The 17,340-nt window shown below is 26.8% G+C and overlaps 3 protein-coding genes across 3 annotated transcripts; all 3 read right to left on the bottom strand.

Moving 5' to 3' along the window:
• Positions 1-284: 284 nt before the first annotated feature.
• On the bottom strand, positions 285-3,203 carry LOC145741567 (uncharacterized). The gene is made up of 3 exons (XM_082559173.1): positions 3,134-3,203; positions 2,585-3,052; positions 285-1,366 (listed from the first exon to the last, which is right to left on the bottom strand). The coding sequence occupies exons 1-3, from the start codon at positions 3,201-3,203 to the stop codon at positions 285-287; spliced, it is 1,620 nt and encodes a 539-aa protein (XP_082415299.1).
• A 682-nt stretch (positions 3,204-3,885) lies between these two features.
• Positions 3,886-16,753, bottom strand: LOC145749447 (receptor-type tyrosine-protein phosphatase epsilon-like). The gene is made up of 3 exons (XM_082565216.1): positions 16,681-16,753; positions 4,129-4,264; positions 3,886-3,999 (listed from the first exon to the last, which is right to left on the bottom strand). The coding sequence occupies exons 1-3, from the start codon at positions 16,695-16,697 to the stop codon at positions 3,913-3,915; spliced, it is 240 nt and encodes a 79-aa protein (XP_082421342.1). The 5' UTR covers positions 16,698-16,753; the 3' UTR covers positions 3,886-3,912.
• LOC145763714 (receptor-type tyrosine-protein phosphatase alpha-like) lies at positions 4,424-5,981 on the bottom strand. Its single transcript, XM_082575221.1, has 8 exons — positions 5,885-5,981; positions 5,669-5,808; positions 5,490-5,590; positions 5,321-5,433; positions 5,083-5,159; positions 4,886-5,020; positions 4,676-4,816; positions 4,424-4,588 (listed from the first exon to the last, which is right to left on the bottom strand). Exons 2-8 carry the CDS (start codon positions 5,804-5,806, stop codon positions 4,424-4,426), a joined length of 870 nt encoding a protein of 289 aa, XP_082431347.1. The 5' UTR covers positions 5,807-5,808; positions 5,885-5,981.
• Positions 16,754-17,340: the final 587 nt, after the last annotated feature.

Genomic DNA, 17,340 nt, shown 5'->3' with positions numbered 1-17,340 from the left:
ACTACAAACACTAAAATAATTTTAAAAAAATGCCAAATGATTACAAATTAAAATAGCGAATGATTACAAAAAATATTTATATATATAAGGGCACTGCTAAATAATACAAACTTACTACACATGCAACAAGAGGTAAATTTAATTCAAATCCCTTTCCTTACCTTCTAAATACCCAAAATATATTTTCATAATTTAATAGGCTACTAACTACTTATTACACAGAGCTTGAAATAGCAAATTTGCTTGTGTTTGGCATGTTTGAACCTTATAAAATAATACTTATTTTAGTCAGTAGCATATCCACACAGTTTAAAGTACAGCAATAACGACTCATGCCAGTTTTGCGGACATGCTAAGCCGGTTTCTTCCATAACATACGTAAAGTAATCCTGAAAAGCACTTTCTTGATTAGAATTTTGTAAGAAATTTTGTCTAACATATTCGCATTGTTGTAAATCAATGGGTATTAAAAAATCGTAGGTGTTTCTACATTCAGGAAAGTTGTATATTTCATTAGGACGGCCGCAAACTGTATCAAATCTTGATTTTCTAATATAGTGTGTGTTCCAATTTTCTTTAAAATTGATTAAATCCTTTTGTAAAATATTTGAAAAACTGAACCATAAACATTCACTCTGCATGTTACTTCCTGGAGTGTAATGATTTTGATCAATCAAATCTTTAAAGAAATTCATCCACCATGTTGTTACAGATTTTCGCAATGTGGACCACCAAGATTCAATACGTTGATTATGAGGAGATGTCCCATAAATATGTCCTTCAGTAGAATCAATAAAAAAGCATTGTGCAGATGCTAATATTCCATTTTCGGTCCCGCAATCGCTTCTTACTCTTTTGGGGCAGCCACCTTCATTTTCCACGTGTGTTAAGAACAGTTTTGCAATTGTTGAAGGATTATTATTTGATCTTAAAACTTCAAGCCAAAGAATTTTGCGACTATACCCGTCAATACATCCATGAATACAAAATCCATATGGCTTCAGCTTATCATACCCATCTACATGCCAGCAGTAATTGGGTCCTGGAACACAGTATGATCTTCTTTTTAATTTTTTTGCCCGTCTTAATGAAGATCCCTCAGGATCAAGTTCTCGAAGAGCAATTTCTACACTCTTTCTGGTGGTTACGACACCATCCAATTTTAAAGAATTCCACATCATTCTGTAACCCATTAGGCAGCCAGATCCATTAATTTTTTCTTTGATTAAATTTTTTAATTCATTTTCATTTAACAAAGAGCGGCGTGACAAATTATAAACTGATAGTCTTGACTTTAAAGTTCTTGTGCTTAATTTGATGCCATGATGCTTGTACAGAAAGTTGGTTATAACATCATATGTATATCCTTTAAAAAAAATAATATCTTATAGCCATCTCTTCTTTATTCAACAGCAAACCACATTGTGTACAAAATTTATGGTTTAATTTAACTTGTTCATTGCTATTACAATACTTACAAACAATAAACACCATTTTTCTCTTTAAAACATAAAAACAAATTTAACAATGTGCAAACTAGGTAAATATTGGGACTTACACCCTTAAGGCTGATTTTTTTTAATTAGCTTCCCAGCCCTATTAAAGGGTAACGTTCTTTTAACAAACTTAGTTTTAAGTTGCCTTTATAAGTTTTGAATGTTGTTAATCATATTGACCAATAAATAACTTAGAAGAAAAACTGCCGCAACTTACTGCTTATAGAAGAGCAAAGGCCAACTAAAACTTAAACAATTTGGATAAGATTTATAAATTGGAAGATAACTACAGTCAGACACAGTTTTACCTCATTTTTGTTATCTTATATTAACAGATTAAGATTAATAATATAGTGCCCAGCTTAAATAAACAAGTTATATCTTTACAAGTTTGACATTTATTAAACAAATATTCTTTTTAACCCAAAAGGGAAGGCTAATCGCTAACCGGTGTTCCTTCGCATAAGGCTAGTAAAGTTAAGCCTTTTCAAAGGTGAAAGGTCATGAAAATATATTTACGGTTTTTGAAAACTTATTTTCAGTTTTTGAAAACTTATTTTCGGTTTACGTAAAACTTATTTTCGGTTTTTGAAAACTTATTTTCGGTTTACGTAAAACTTATTTTCGGTTTATGAAAACTTATTTTCGGTTTACGTAAAACTTTTTTTCGGTTTTTGAAAACTTATTTGCGGTTTTTAAAAATTTATTTTCGGTTTTTAAAATATATTTTCGTTTTTTTATTATTTTTTTTCGGTTTTAAAAAGTTATTTTCGGTTTTTAAAATATATTTTCGTTTTTTATCATTTTTTTGGTTTGCCCTTCTGGGCCACCGTAGTTTTTCATACAAATGCCCTATAATAAAATACCTACAAAAAATTATTTTTAATAAATAGAGAATAATTAAAAACATTTTATAAAAATTCCAATAAAACGCAATTATAATAAAAAGATTTTGTTGACAAAAATTTAGGTATATATTTTAATTTAAATATGTTTACAAAATAAACAAAATTAATTATGACAAAAATTGTTACTTTGCAAGCATTAAACAATAAATTGCTTGATGTCGAATTTAAATGAAAACTCACTTGGCTGTTCACAAATATATCCAGGATAACTATTATCTGGCCAATCCACCCAGCCTCCAATTAAATTATAGAAACCCCCATATTGATCCAGTGACCTTATTCTGAGGTAACCTGGATTTTTATTAGGACTTGCACCATACCAATTTTCATACCCAGTACTACTACCAGGTTGTGGTACTGGTGTACCATCAATCCAGCTCCAGTTATAAGGTGAAGAAGTTCCACTTGCACCAATCCAGTAACCAACAGGATTGTGGTGACCAATACTATCTATAGTGTCCTGAGCTGCACTTTCCCATTTCCATAATTGTTGTACAACAATTTGTTGAGTAAAATTATCTTTGATCATCAACAAAGTTTCTCCACTATTATGACATTTCTGTTCAGCTTGTGAATAAGTTAAAGATAAAGTTGAATCGTTGTAAAAACTGATGATGTTATTATTGTAGAAAACAGTTGCATTAGCATCTAAAAATATAAAAAAATGTTATTGCAACCGGTATATACTTCTATTAAATCCAAATTTTTAAAATTATTTATTTAAATTACCTTGTGGTATAGTAGAATGTAAACCTTGACAAAGAATACATAAACCAAGCCAAAATCTGAACAGTTTCATTACTGTTAAATTATTTTAAATAAAATGATCAGTAAAAAACCAGATTGTACTAGAATATTTAAAAGCAAAGACCTTGGTGGTAATATTATATAGAAATAAGAGCAAACATAAAAGAAGAAAGTGATTTTATTGTTTATAAAATAACAAGAATTGTTTGCTTTATGGCAGGTAGTACAAAGAAATATATTTAATGAATTTTTAAACCGCCGAAATGTAAAATAAAGCTGTAACTTCAAAAAGACAAAAACAATATTCTTGTGAAAAAAGGTTTGCTTTTCTTACCTAAATATTGTTTAATGATGTCCTACAAAATTTTTAATTAAATCTATTTCTTGTTAAACCAAAACATTTTGTTGACAGGTGTATGTTATGAAATGTTTGTAATAAATTTTGGTTTGTTTGATTCAAAAATAGGCAAACAATATCTAACTTAAAATAAGAGCCAAGAAAAATAAAAGAATTTAAAAAAGAGTATATATATATTTAAAAATACAATACAAAATTAAATTTATATCAAAGAATACAATAATGTAAAATAAATTCAATAATAATTAAAAGAATATAAATTAAACAATAATCAAAAAAATATAAATTAAACAATCATAACAAAAATAAAAACTAAAACATAAAAATTTAAAATAAAATTGTAAACCAAACTTTAATAATTTAAATGATTTAGATTTGCAAGAGTGTCATTTTTCATTTGATTTTAGATTTTTAAATGAGAAAAGTTCTGATAACTAGTAAAAGAATCAATATACTGAGCTGCTATTTGATACAGGAATTTATATTGAGCCTAAAAATATAAATATTTTGCTTTCTATAAATACTATATGAATATTTTATTTTAGAAATGAAGTAAAATATGTTACTTTATATTCCACATTAAAGAAAAATTTTTAAAACAAAAATTTGTTTTTCTCACCAGATTTTCCACCATTCCTGGTCTCATGTCCCTCATGTCCTTGACTGTCCTGAAAACATCAACCTTGCTTTCATTCTTTATTCGCTCAATCAAGTTCAAAGCTCCAATAAACACCCCAGTTCTACCTGCTCCATCACTAAATTTTCACACAAGAGCATATTAAGAAAGTATTTAGTATATAAAGTTCAAATACACATTACTAATAATTACATAGTAAACATAAATTAAGATTTTTAAACAAATTTCTTTTTAAGTTTTTTCTTTAAATTATATATTATGCTGTAGAATTTTACATCTAATTTGTGCACATAAATTTTTTTAGAAACCTGCAATGTACGGCCATTTTTCCCTCATTTTCCTGATTACTTTTCTGAACCTTTTCAACCAAATCAATTATGACATCACAATTTGGAGGTTGACCAGTTTCCCAATTTAATAATTGATAGTGGATAACCTCAGTCTTTAATACAAATAAACATTACTTTTTTTTTTAAATCGTTTTAAATTTTCTATTAAAAAACATAAATAACAAAAGCCACATAATTACCTGAATATTGTCCAGTGAAAGAATTAACTTTCTAATTTTTAAATCAGATCCTATTCTTTTTCCTGAAGTTAGCTTTATTTTATAACCACCAAAACTTAAAATTTCTTGATTGGAATCTGGCCAATATTGAACACTTTGTCCCTAAAGATACCACACTATATAATTAACTACCAAAACATGCATACACAAAAAAACAGGATTAAAGCTTACCTCAAGATTTTCATGCATCTGTGACAGCATGACAATAATTTTAACTTTATGATGCCAAATAGTGTGCCAAAATTCATTAACAGTATCTTCAGTAGGAGTTTGTGCAGCTAAGATTGATTTGGAATCATTATAACCCTGTAAACCAAATAATAAGATGAATTTAAATACATTATTTTTATTTAATTTGATAAACTTACTTTAATAAATGAAGCATTATAATAGACAGGAGTAGAATTATTTGGTAAGGGTGCTAGGAGAAATATAGCATGGTCATCTAAAAATTAAAAATTTAACAGTAATACAAGATAATATTTATATAGATAACCTAATATTACAAAAATTTTCACTGAAGATAAAGTTTATTAAAATTACTAAAAACAAACTATTCAATTTTTTTATTTTTTAAATAACAATATTTAAATTATAAAAATTTACATGGCAGAATCTCTTTGTTAAAATTTTTTCCAACATTTTCTGGTCTTTTTGCAAAGAAACTTGTGGCCTGATGAGGGCCAATTAAATCAAGTTTGTTAAATTCATCCTCAATCCTATAAAACAAGTTTATTTAATGTTGGATTTTAAAAGTTAAAAATATTTAACTTACGTAAGATATTTTACTTGACTTTCAAACTTTGCAACTTTTAATTCAGTGTTTCCAAATAAATATTCTTCAGCGACCAATTTGTGAAGAAAGATGTATTGGTCCTTTAGTAAGCACAAAATAAAATAAAGTTAATAGTTTTTTTTTTAGTTTTTAAAAATATTTACAAACCAAATTTTAACCTTAGTTTGAACCATTTCGGTTCTCTGTCTTCTCATATTAAGCACAGTCTCAAAAACATTAACACTGTGTTTTTCTTTCATTTCTTGCATCAAACAATCAAACCCAATAAATGTTCCAGTTCTACCCACACCATTCATTACTGCAAAAAAATGCTTTTTTAAATATATCTTTGTTGTCTTAACATTAGTTTGAAAAAAATAATAGCTTTTAACTACCTGCAATGTACAACAATAGGAGTTTTAGTTGTTTGTTGATAGTAAAGTTGTTGAACTTGGTTGTAAAAGCGAAAGAAACTGCTGGTTGTTAAAGGCTCATTAATAAATAAATATTTAAATGGGTTAAATGTTAAAGATGATTTCTCGACTAATATATTACAAACACATACATAAATATTTATTAATAGTCTGTGCGAAAAACTACAAAATAACTCAATGGGTGTATAACCAAATAAAACCTAAAGAATAGTATTTTAAGAAATTTTTTTGTTAAAAATAAAAAAACTTGTAATATAATAACCTGATTTCTCTGAAACAAAATCATATTGTTGAGTGCAAGGCTGACTTATCCACTCAAAAGTATTTTCTTCTAGAACCAAACACTCTTCATCATTATCATCTATTTCCCTTAAATCAATATTTTTCCAATTATGAAATCCTTCATATTCTTTTATTGGTATCAAACTATTGTCAAGCCATCTCCATTCTTAAAAAGTAAATAAATAATAATCAACATTTAAACTTTCTATGTATAAATTTGATTCAACTTAAAAATAGCATCTTTACCCTGATTAATTTTTCTTCCTCCAATCCACAAGCTTTTATTGCGAACATGCTTTTTTAAATAACTTTCCAAAGCAAGTTGTGTTTGGTTGTCTTTAATAATAGCCAGTGCACCTCCATAACTAGCACTTTGTATTATTGAATTATTAAATGAAGTAGGTTCACCATTAGTTACAAAATAGGAATATTCTACATTGTCAGATGGAACAAAATTTCCTACATAAATAAATGTAACTTAATTATAAAATTACTTTATTATAAATAAAAGATTATAAAACACGTTGTTGTTTTTAACACAAAGAAAAAATCCTAAACCTAGAATTCTTACATTATATATAAAAAAATTTTTAAACCATTAAATATCCTGTATACTGACCCTCCCCACAATTCTGACCAGTATATGTAGAAGTACAATTACATTGATAATATGGATTTTCTGATTCTCTTATACAACTTCCCTGGTTTATGCAAAGAACAGGATCACAAGCATCTGTTAATATTTTTATTTTAAAACTTAAGTAAAACAAAAATAAATATCAATCGTCATACAAAACCTGTTGAACAATTTTTGTCAAAAAATCCATCCAGACAATCACATTGATATGTTGAACCATCAATATTACAAATTCCACTATTTACACAAGGTTGTATTGTACATGGATCTATATATTAAAAGAACTAATTTTTATTATATTTAGGGTACGAATTAACGTTTAAAAATTGATTCGCTAAAAATGTCGTCAAATTTTTAGAGCACTCAGGGTACGAATTAACATTTAAAAAACGATTCGCTAAAAATGAGGTCGCATTTTTAGAGTAATTATTAGGTTCAAGTCATAATCTTTGTTTTTTGATAACACTTGACGCGTTGCGTGGCATTTTTAAAATGTAACGTATTGTTAAACAATCGTTAAGAATATTTTGCACGAAAAGACATTTTTAATTTTTTTAAGGCTGTGTTATGCATTTAAAAAATTGCGCAACAACTAAACGATCTCGGGAGCGAAATTTACGCATTGCCAAAACATGGAAAGTTATTGTTATTAAATGCCCTATAGTAACCTACATTTACGCAGGATTATGATGATGTAATTAAATTAGTGTGAAACCGGTGTAAAATAGATCGTAAAATTATACACGAGAGTTTTATCACTGCCTGAACCTTTTTTGGTTGATTCGCTATTTCTAATATATTTGTAAAAAACGATTCGCTAATTTAAAAAAACGATTCGCTTTTAGCGACTAGCGACCCGTTATTTCGTTCCCTGGCACTGATAAGGCCCAAGTTGTGATCTTCTTTTTTTTTATAACACTTGACGCCTGAGTTGCATTTTTAAAATGTAAAACAATTGTTAATAATTTTTTGCACAAAGAACGCGTCATTTTTGATTGCTTTAAGGCTATGTTATGTATTTAAAAAATTGCGCAACAGCTTAACTAAACAAACTGCAAGAAAGAAAATTTCTGCATTGTAAGATCATGTAAAGTTATTGTTATTAAATGCCATATAATAACCTACATTTACACAGGAATATGTTGATGTGATTAAATTAGGTTAAAACCGGTTTAACATAGCTCGTAAAAAATACATAAATATACACAGATGTTTTATTTTGCCAGAACCATTTTAGGTTGATTCGCTATTTCTAATATATTTGTAAAAAACAATTCGCTAATTAAATAAAAAACGATTCGCTTTTAGCGAGCAGCGACCAGTTATTTCGTTCCCTGATATTATATAGTAAATAACATTAATAAGCATATTTACCAAATTCACAAATATCACCATAATAACCATCTTGACAACTACATTGATAATATGGATCCTCTGATTTTCTAATACAACTTCCCCCATTTAAACAAGGATCTGGTGCACAAGCATCTGTTAAAAAAATAATAGTAACAACCTAATAAAAATATATATTTATACGATAGATAAGGTTATCCAATAAATTTTGATTTTATTAAGCAAAAACAAAACGCATTCAAATTTAAACCAGAAGTGGTTTTTGAAAATATTTACCTGAAGTACAATTTGGCCCAAAAAATCCATCTTTACATTCACATTGATAAGTTGAACCAATAATATTACAATTTTCATTACTATTACATGGTTGTACTGTACATGGATCTTAATATTTAAATAAAAACAAACAAAAAATTTTAAACACTTTACTAAAGATATCACAGCTACATTATATACAATAACTATACATTTTATCTTTTTTTCCAAACTCTTACAAATAGTAAGGTTAAAAATAAAATCTTGCATAAATAATTTTGGAACCTTTTCATACCTGAAGTACAATTTTGATCATAATAACCATCTTTACAATCACAATAATAAGTTGAACCAACAAAATTACAAATTCCTGTTGCACCATCACTAATGCAATTATTAATTGTACATGGATCTAAAGAAGCATTTAAAAGGTTAAAATTAAATATATTAAAGATCTATAAAAACATATTTTTGTAGTGAGTTTATAGCAATTCTTTTTAAAAAAAAAAACAAATAGGATAATTTAATAATCTTCTTATTTAAGTATTAGTTCAATTAAAGCTGTTTGGTTGTTGTTTAAAATTCAGTTTTGTTACACAACAGTTGTTTTACAATCATTTTAAAGAATGCAATATTTAAAATTTATGATATTTTTACCTGATGTACAATTTTGATCATAATAACCATCTTTACAATCACAATAATAAGTTGAACCATCAATATTACAAATTCCTGTTGTCCCATCACTAATACAATAATTATTTGAACATGGATCTAAACATACCAGTATTTATTGTGTATATATATATATTAGAATTACAAATCAGATTTTTATACAATAATTCTATTTATTACGATTTTATAAAATACGTTTTGCAAAAGGCATCGTTGATTAAATTTTAAATCTCAAGATTAACATAATTTTAATAACCAAATTTCAGTTATCAGCATGAAAACCATCTTTGCTAATTCCAATTACCTGAATTACAATCTGAATCATAATAACCATCATAGCAAGAACACTGATAACTTGAATCACTTGTTTTAGTACAACTTCCATTTGTTCCAATACTTGTACATGGTTGTGTTGAACATGGATCTTTAAGTGATTAATATTGTTGCACAAAAAGTTAAAATTCACAAATAAAAAATGAGTAAATTTAACATTTGTGATGTGCAGGGAAATTGTTGAATATTCGTTAAGAGTTACAACCACATTACAACAATTAAAAATTCAGACAATAGGGTAGGCTAATGCATTAATAAATGCTAAAAAAAACACAAATTTATTATTTTGATAAATTCATACAATTTAGAAATTTAAGTGTAAAAATACAACAGAGCTTACTTATTTCTTGGCAAATGTAACCATAAGCAATTTGATGTGATGGATTATCATACCAACTTCCAAGAACATAATAACCAGATAATGATCTAACTCTGAGATATCCTGGATTTTGTTTTGGATTATATGCATTATTTATTTTATACCAGTTTTGATAACCATCTCCACCAAATGTGGTGTTGTATGGTATATTAGTACCATCACTCCATGTCCAGTTATATGGTGTTGCAGTACCACTTGCACCAACCCAGTAACCAGCTTGCCAACTAAGACTATCATCAACATAAGGTTCCCATTCCCATAATTGTTTATCAACTATTTGTTGAGTTTGTTCATCTCTAATGATCAACAATTCACCTCCATTTATACCACATCTTTTGTTAGCTTCTAGATAAGTTATTTTAGCTGTTATGTTGTAGAATGTGATGCTGTACCCATTTACTGGTAAAATAGAGGCTGGAACTAAAACAATGTACATGCATTAATTGATATCTAACTTTACCTAATTTTTTTGATTAAAACTACTTTTAATTTTATTACATTAAAAAAAAACACAGATAACAAAAGTATTTAAATCATTAAGTATTCTTTTGTTTAAAAAACTGACAAAAAGAACTGTTAATTTGCTTATTAATAGATGTTCTGTTGAAATTATTACAGTGTATAAAAAATATTTTACTTTCATCACAAGTATATCCATTGTACTCCGGTAAGCAATTACATTGATAAGTTGAACTATCAATGATGCAAAGTCCATTGTTTTTGCATGGTTGTATTGTACATGGATCTAAACACCGTAAATAAATAAACAAGTTAACACATTGTAGAGTTAAAAATCTTAAAATGTGCTTTTAACAGATCACTTCACCTATTTGTTATAAACTTAACTTGTACTCATTCATAAAAAATTGTCAGATAAAAGGATTTTAAAAAATAATAGCTTTATTTACAATATTTAAAAATTAAAATTATTTTTTTACCTGAAGTACAATTTTGATCATAATAACCATCTTTACAATTACATTGATAAGTTGAACCATTAACATGACAAGTGCCGCCATTTTCACATGGTTGTATTGTACATGGATCTATATAATTAATAAAAATATTATTAGTATGTACATGCAATGGAAATTAATTTAAACAGTATGTAGTTAAAATACTTATATTTACCAGATTTACAAGATCTAAATAATAATTATATATTCATAAAAGTAGTTTTAAAAAATAACACTTAAAACATAGTTGAAAACCATAACAATAATAATTAAAAAATTGCTTATTAGTAATACCGCATTATTAAATACATTCCAACAAAATTATTTACTTAAATTTTGTATATATTTTAATAAAACTACATACACAATTTTTTTTTAAATTACTACAAAATAGACATTGTGCCTATTGTTTATTTAGAATTAGCAGCTAGCTGGGTGTAGTAGTGAGAACATTTGCTACACTACATGAGGTTGTAGGTTCGACCTCCACTACTCTCATTTTGTAGCACCCTTATAAAATGCATAATAAACAGTATGAACTTCTGCTGAGCCAGCACGTAATCAGCGGCTTAATTATTTGGCAATTATAATAAATAATATTCAAAACTGCCAAAGGCAACTTAAGGCTGGGTCAGAATAACAGCTGTAACTCTATGTTTAGGTCGTAAAATCAACCTTCCCACATCAAAGATAAAGATATATAAAAAAATTACCTGAAATACAATCTGGGTCATAATAACCATCATAGCAAAGACACTGATAACTTGAATCACTTGTTACAGTGCAACTTCCATTTGTTCCTATACTTGTACATGAATGTGTTGAACATAAATCTTTTAAGTAAGTAATTAAATACTGTTAACATGAAAGGAAGATTCACAAATAAAAATTAGTTAAATACAACATTAGTTTATTAACCATCTGTAAATAATGAAGCATAGTGGCTGTCATAAATGTATGTCCAATTTAAGGACCTATAAAATAATTAACACTGTTATTTGTGGTGTGTGGGTAAATTATTAAATATTTGTTAAAATTTGCAACCACATTACAACATTTTAAATCCAGTAGCATAAGCTGTTGCATTACTAAAAATTAAAAACAACACAATTTTACTATTTTGGTAAATCCATCAATTTTTATTATAAACAAAAATAAAAAATAAGTGTAAAAATACAACTGAACTTACTTATTTCCTGGCAAATGTAACCATAGGCTGGTTGTTGTGATGGATTATCATACCAACTTCCAAGTACATATTCCTTTAATGATCTTATTCTAAGATATCCCGGATTGTCACTTGGGTTGTAATTAGGATAGTTATGCCAGTTTTGATAACCATCACCACCAAAGGTGGTGTTGTATGGTATATTAGTACCATCACTCCATTGCCAGTTATATGGTGTTGCAGTACCACTTGCACCAACCCAGTAACCAGATTGCCAACTAAGATTATTATCAACATAAGATTCCCATTCCCATAATTGTTCATTAACAATTTGTTGAGTTTGTTCATCTCTTATGATCAACAATTCACCTCCATTTCTGCCACATCTTATATTAGCTTCAAAATGAGTTATTTTAGCTGTTATGTTGTAAAATGTAATGTTATATCCATTAAGTGGCAATACTGAAGCTGGAACTGAAAAAATGTAAATATATTAAATAATTATTAGATATTTTTTTAAATTAAATTAATTTAATTACATCACATTAAATTAAAACATAACTAACAAAAAGAAATAAATCACATGTTAACCTTTTGTTTAAAACAGTGAATTGAATTTTTTTTTTAATTACATCGCATTAAAATATATAAATTTATAAATTATCGTGAATTTCCTTATTATAGCTGTGCTGTTAAAACTATTGCAATTTCCTAAAAAAAAGATTTTACCCTCATCACAATTATATCCATTATATGCAGGTAAACAATCACATTGATAAGTTGAACCATTAATATAACAAATTCCGCCATTTTCACATGGTTGTATTGTACATGGATCTAAACATGATAAAGAAAAAAAAGTATATATATTGTAACAATAAAAACTTAAAAAATGTGCTTTTATCAAATTGCTTCACCCATTTGTTACAAATTTAGTTTGTATTAATTTATAAAAACTTGTCGTATACAAAGATTTTGAAAAATAAGAGTTTTATTTACAATAATTAAAATATTTTCTACCTGAAGTACAATTTTGATCAAAATAACTATCTTTACATTCACAATAATAAGTTGAACCACTAATATTACAAGTTCCTGTTGTACCATTACTTAAGCAATTATTTATAGTGCATGGGTCTAACAAAATTTATAATTTTTTTTTGCTACTTTTTTTTTGCTATTAATCATAAGATTATAATTATTGAAATTTATACTAAGTAATATAACAATATTTGGCATTTTGCAGATTGTTTATATGTGAAGATTTATAAATATAATCACCTGAAGTACAATTTTTATCATAGTAACCTTCTTGGCAAACACAGTCATAATCCAAGTTGTCATCAGTGACTGTACACCCTCTTGCTTCGTCACTTATACATTGGTTTGTACAGGGATCTTTAAATATAAATAAAGATAAATTACACTTGGAAATTAGTAATAAGTAATACTTAAAGGTTAATACACAATATTAAGCGCACAACAATAATAAACACCATAATTAAATTTTAGAATTCTAATTGTTCATGAGCAAAAGTCGTTGCAACTCTATAAAAATGGCTTTTAAGACACTCAAACTTAATAAAAAAAATCGCAATTCCAATGTGTTTAAAATTTTTACATTTTAAACTATAAAATTACTGACAGAAAAATGTATTTTATAACTATATTCACCTGAAGTACAATTTTTATCATAATAACCATCTTGACAATCACAATTATAATTCAAGTTGTCATCAGTGACTGTACACCCTGTTGCCCCTTTGCTTGTACATTGATTTGTACATGGATCTTTAATTACAAAATTTGAAAAGTTTTTTAAATAAAGGTCATTTTAAACACAAAAAGTTGATTAGCTCTCATAAGCAAAAAATAAAGTATAAATATTTTGCTTTAAACATGCCCGAAATGCAGTTTTAATCACAAAAACCAACTTATCAAACACAATAATAATTTGCACATTAATAATAGAATTTTAACTAATTCCACAAGGTTGTGTTAGAGATGAGTAACAAAAGTTTAATTATAAATTTTTTTTTTTAATTTAAACTCAAAAATTCCTTTTTAGTTTAATTTATTATTAAAATCTAAAAACTGTTGTCAACCACATCCAACTTGATTTATAATTTTTTAGTTTCATTGTTATATATTTTTTTTATTTACTCAAATAAATGTTTTTTACCCACCTGAATTACAATCTGGATCATAATAACCATCATAGCAAGAACACTGATAATTTAAATCACTTGTTACAGTACAACTTCCATTTGTTCCTATACTTGTACATGGCTGCGTTGAACATGGATCTAGTAAAAATATTTAAATTACCAGTTGTTAAATATTAAAAAAAGTTTTTCTCTTTAATACATTACCCTTTTTTTAAATATATTTATATATGTAATACCTAAAGAATTTAAAACAAAAATTAATCAGAAACTAAAAATATTAAAAAGCCTTGATAAATAAACGAATTTTTTCACTATGTTTACTATCTCATAAAACATTTTTACTTATTTCCTGACAAATATATCCAGGTTGAGAATCAGGTCGATCAAACCAACTTCCAAGTTGATGTGCACTTGTTGATCTCATTCGAAGATATCCTGGATTGTCATTGGGATCACCGCCATACCAGTTTTCATAACTATTATCAGTACTGGTTCCAGGCCGTGGTACTGGTGTACCATCACTCCAAGTCCAATCATAGGTTGTTGCATTACCACTTGCACCAATCCAATAACCAGTTTGCCATTGTTTAGAAGCTACATCATCCCATTTCCATAATTGGTGTTCAACAATTTGTTGAATATCATAAGTTTTAATCATCAACAAAGTTCCTCCAATATTTTGACATTTTTGTTCGGCTTCAGAATGAGATACAACATCCGTTGACATGTTATAAAAACTAATTGAGTATCCATTATGATGTATAACAGCAGCTGTAGACAAAACAGTCATAAAACAACTTTATTCAGTCACATATATACTAGTACATATTCTATTATTTATAAAGATTAAATTTAAAAAATTGTCATAATAAAATATAAAAATTGTATAAGTAACAAACAATAATTTTAAACATGACTTTATAATAAAACATTGCTTAACACAGGTTTAAAATTAATTTAAATTTTTCGGCAATTACTGCTAAAAATCTAATTGAAAAAAATCCATGCCCAATGAAGCAATTACCTTGAGATGTTCCTAACCTCCAGGTTAATACAAAAATAAACAAGCACACTACAATTTTATAACGTTTCATGGTAGCACATTAAAAGAGATCACTTAAAAAAACTAACAAAACATAATTAAAAATCAAATATTTTATAACTATAATATAATAAAATACTTAATTGCTAGTTGATGTACAGACAATAAAAAATCTGTATCAAACATTTAGTACCAATAAAACTAATGCAAACACATAAAAAAAAAGTTCTTCTTACTGTTTGTATAAAGAGTTACACACAACAGAGGTGATTGACATGACAAAACATTTGCTTAATAACATTTTTTGCTTAATCAAAACATTTGCTTAATCAATTAACAGTTCACAAAATTATGGTTTTTAATTAATGAAGTTAACTTGTTTTAATAATTCATAATATAACACAAACCTGTTTTTAGTGCTGTTTTTTTATAAAAATATATTTTGTTTTTTCTATATTTTAAAACTATATAAATTTTAAGTGTTACAAAATAACAATACTGTTAAAGTAATAAAAAGAAGATGCATTTTAAATTATATAAATTCCTAATAAATCATAATAAATAAATTTACGTTAAAGAATTCATCCAATTTTTTAATGTAAAAGATGCATTCTGATGTGGTGGTAGAGAAAGAATTATGGGTCATAAAATGAAAAATATTTGAACTCTTTAAAAGTATTATATAAACTTTTAGGAAACTTTTAACAATATACAAACACAAATATTTACTACACAAAGGAAGGTTTTATAGTTTACAATCTTCAGGCAAATATTTACACAAGTAACAATGTTTTAAAAGTATTATACAGAGCATTTTTTTTAAAATAAAATTAACAATAGTTTTTATGTTTATATTTACTTTAATTCTATAATAACATTTTGATAAAGACAATAGGTTATAGTTGCACATTAATAAATATCTTGAACACCAGGCAAATCAAAGCTATCATATAAATTTTTAAATATCGAACCACAACTAGTTTACATAAGTATGCAAAAATGTGAAATAAATCTTTATTAAAACTTAAAAAATTATTTTATTTTGCTCTTACTAAATTTTAGTATTTATTATATCTATTTATATGAATATACATTTTAAAAATGCTCCGTTGACACAATAAATGTTCTCCTTACACTTTTAATGGGAAAAAATTTTGATAATCAGAAAATGAATCAACATATTTTACTACAATTTCATACAGAGATTCATATTGAGCCTAAAAATATATTTTAAATTTAAATTTTTTTTTCTACCAAAAATTTAAATAATCTTAAAAGTTGTAACTTTTACCAAATTCTCTACCATTCCAGGTCTCATGTCCCTCATGTCCTTGACTGTCCTTAAAACATCAACCTTACTTTCATTCTTTATTTGCTCAATCAGGTTCAAAGCTCCGATAAACACCCCTGTTCGACCCGCTCCATCACTAATAATTAAGCAAAAGTATAGAAAGCAATCAATCACATGTAGTATACATTTTATATTAAAAAATAACATTAGCTTCAAACCTGCAATGTACAGCCATATTTCCTCCACCCTGCAAACAAGTCTTCTGAGCTTTTTCAATCAAGTCAATTATGACATCACAATTTGGAGGCTGGCTAGCTTCCCATTTCAAGAGTTGGTAGTGGATTACTTGAAACTGATTTAAAACAATTTAGATTAATTATAGCAATAAAACCTAACATCCTATATTGCACTATTTATTAAAAACAAATATTTGTACTGAAACTTAGTAGAGCAATATTTTTAATTATATTTAAAATAACATTGATTTTAACCTGAATATTGTTAAACGATATAACAATTTTTCTTTTTTTTAAATAAACACCAAATTTTTGAACTGAGACAAGTTGTATTTTGTAACTTCCAAAACTTAAACTTTCCCCCTCATTATCAGGCCAGTATTGAATATTTTGTCCCTGAAAATAATAAATTACTTTTTGTAACACACATTTTTAAAGTTAAAGTTAAAAAACCGCTACAGGGAAATTTTAACATAAGTAGTTAAACCCTTTTTTAAAAACCTTTAATTCCTCATGCAATTGTGATAACATTACAATAGTTTGAATTTTATAATGCCAAATCCCATGCCAAAACTCTACAACAGTGTCATTAGTGGGGGTCTGTGCGGCCAAAATTGACTCTGTAAAATTGTATCCCTAAAA

This window comes from Corella eumyota, chromosome 1 (assembly GCF_963082875.1).
Source record: "Corella eumyota chromosome 1, kaCorEumy4.1, whole genome shotgun sequence".
Lineage (NCBI taxonomy): Eukaryota > Metazoa > Chordata > Ascidiacea > Phlebobranchia > Corellidae > Corella > Corella eumyota.
This window is presented reverse-complemented; position numbering and strand designations above follow the sequence as displayed.

Excerpts from the sequence above, each read along its gene's own strand:
- LOC145741567 (XM_082559173.1), bottom strand. The coding sequence starts at position 3,203 with ATGAAACTGTTCAGATTTTGGCTTGGTTTATGTATTCTTTGTCAAGGT. Across the intron at positions 3,053-3,133 it reads ACATTCTACTATACCACAAG|ATGCTAATGCAACTGTTTTC; the intron begins GTAATTTAAATA and ends TTATATTTTTAG. Across the intron at positions 1,367-2,584 it reads ATATATTTGTGAACAGCCAA|GATATACATATGATGTTATA; the intron begins GTGAGTTTTCAT and ends TTTTTTTTAAAG.
- LOC145763714 (XM_082575221.1), bottom strand. The coding sequence starts at position 5,806 with ATGAATGGTGTGGGTAGAACTGGAACATTTATTGGGTTTGATTGTTTG. Across the intron at positions 5,434-5,489 it reads AGTCAAGTAAAATATCTTAC|GATTGAGGATGAATTTAACA; the intron begins GTAAGTTAAATA and ends CTTGTTTTATAG. Across the intron at positions 5,021-5,082 it reads ATAATGCTTCATTTATTAAA|GGTTATAATGATTCCAAATC; the intron begins GTAAGTTTATCA and ends TTTGGTTTACAG.
- LOC145749447 (XM_082565216.1), bottom strand. Across the intron at positions 4,000-4,128 it reads CAGGAATGGTGGAAAATCTG|GCTCAATATAAATTCCTGTA; the intron begins GTGAGAAAAACA and ends TTATATTTTTAG.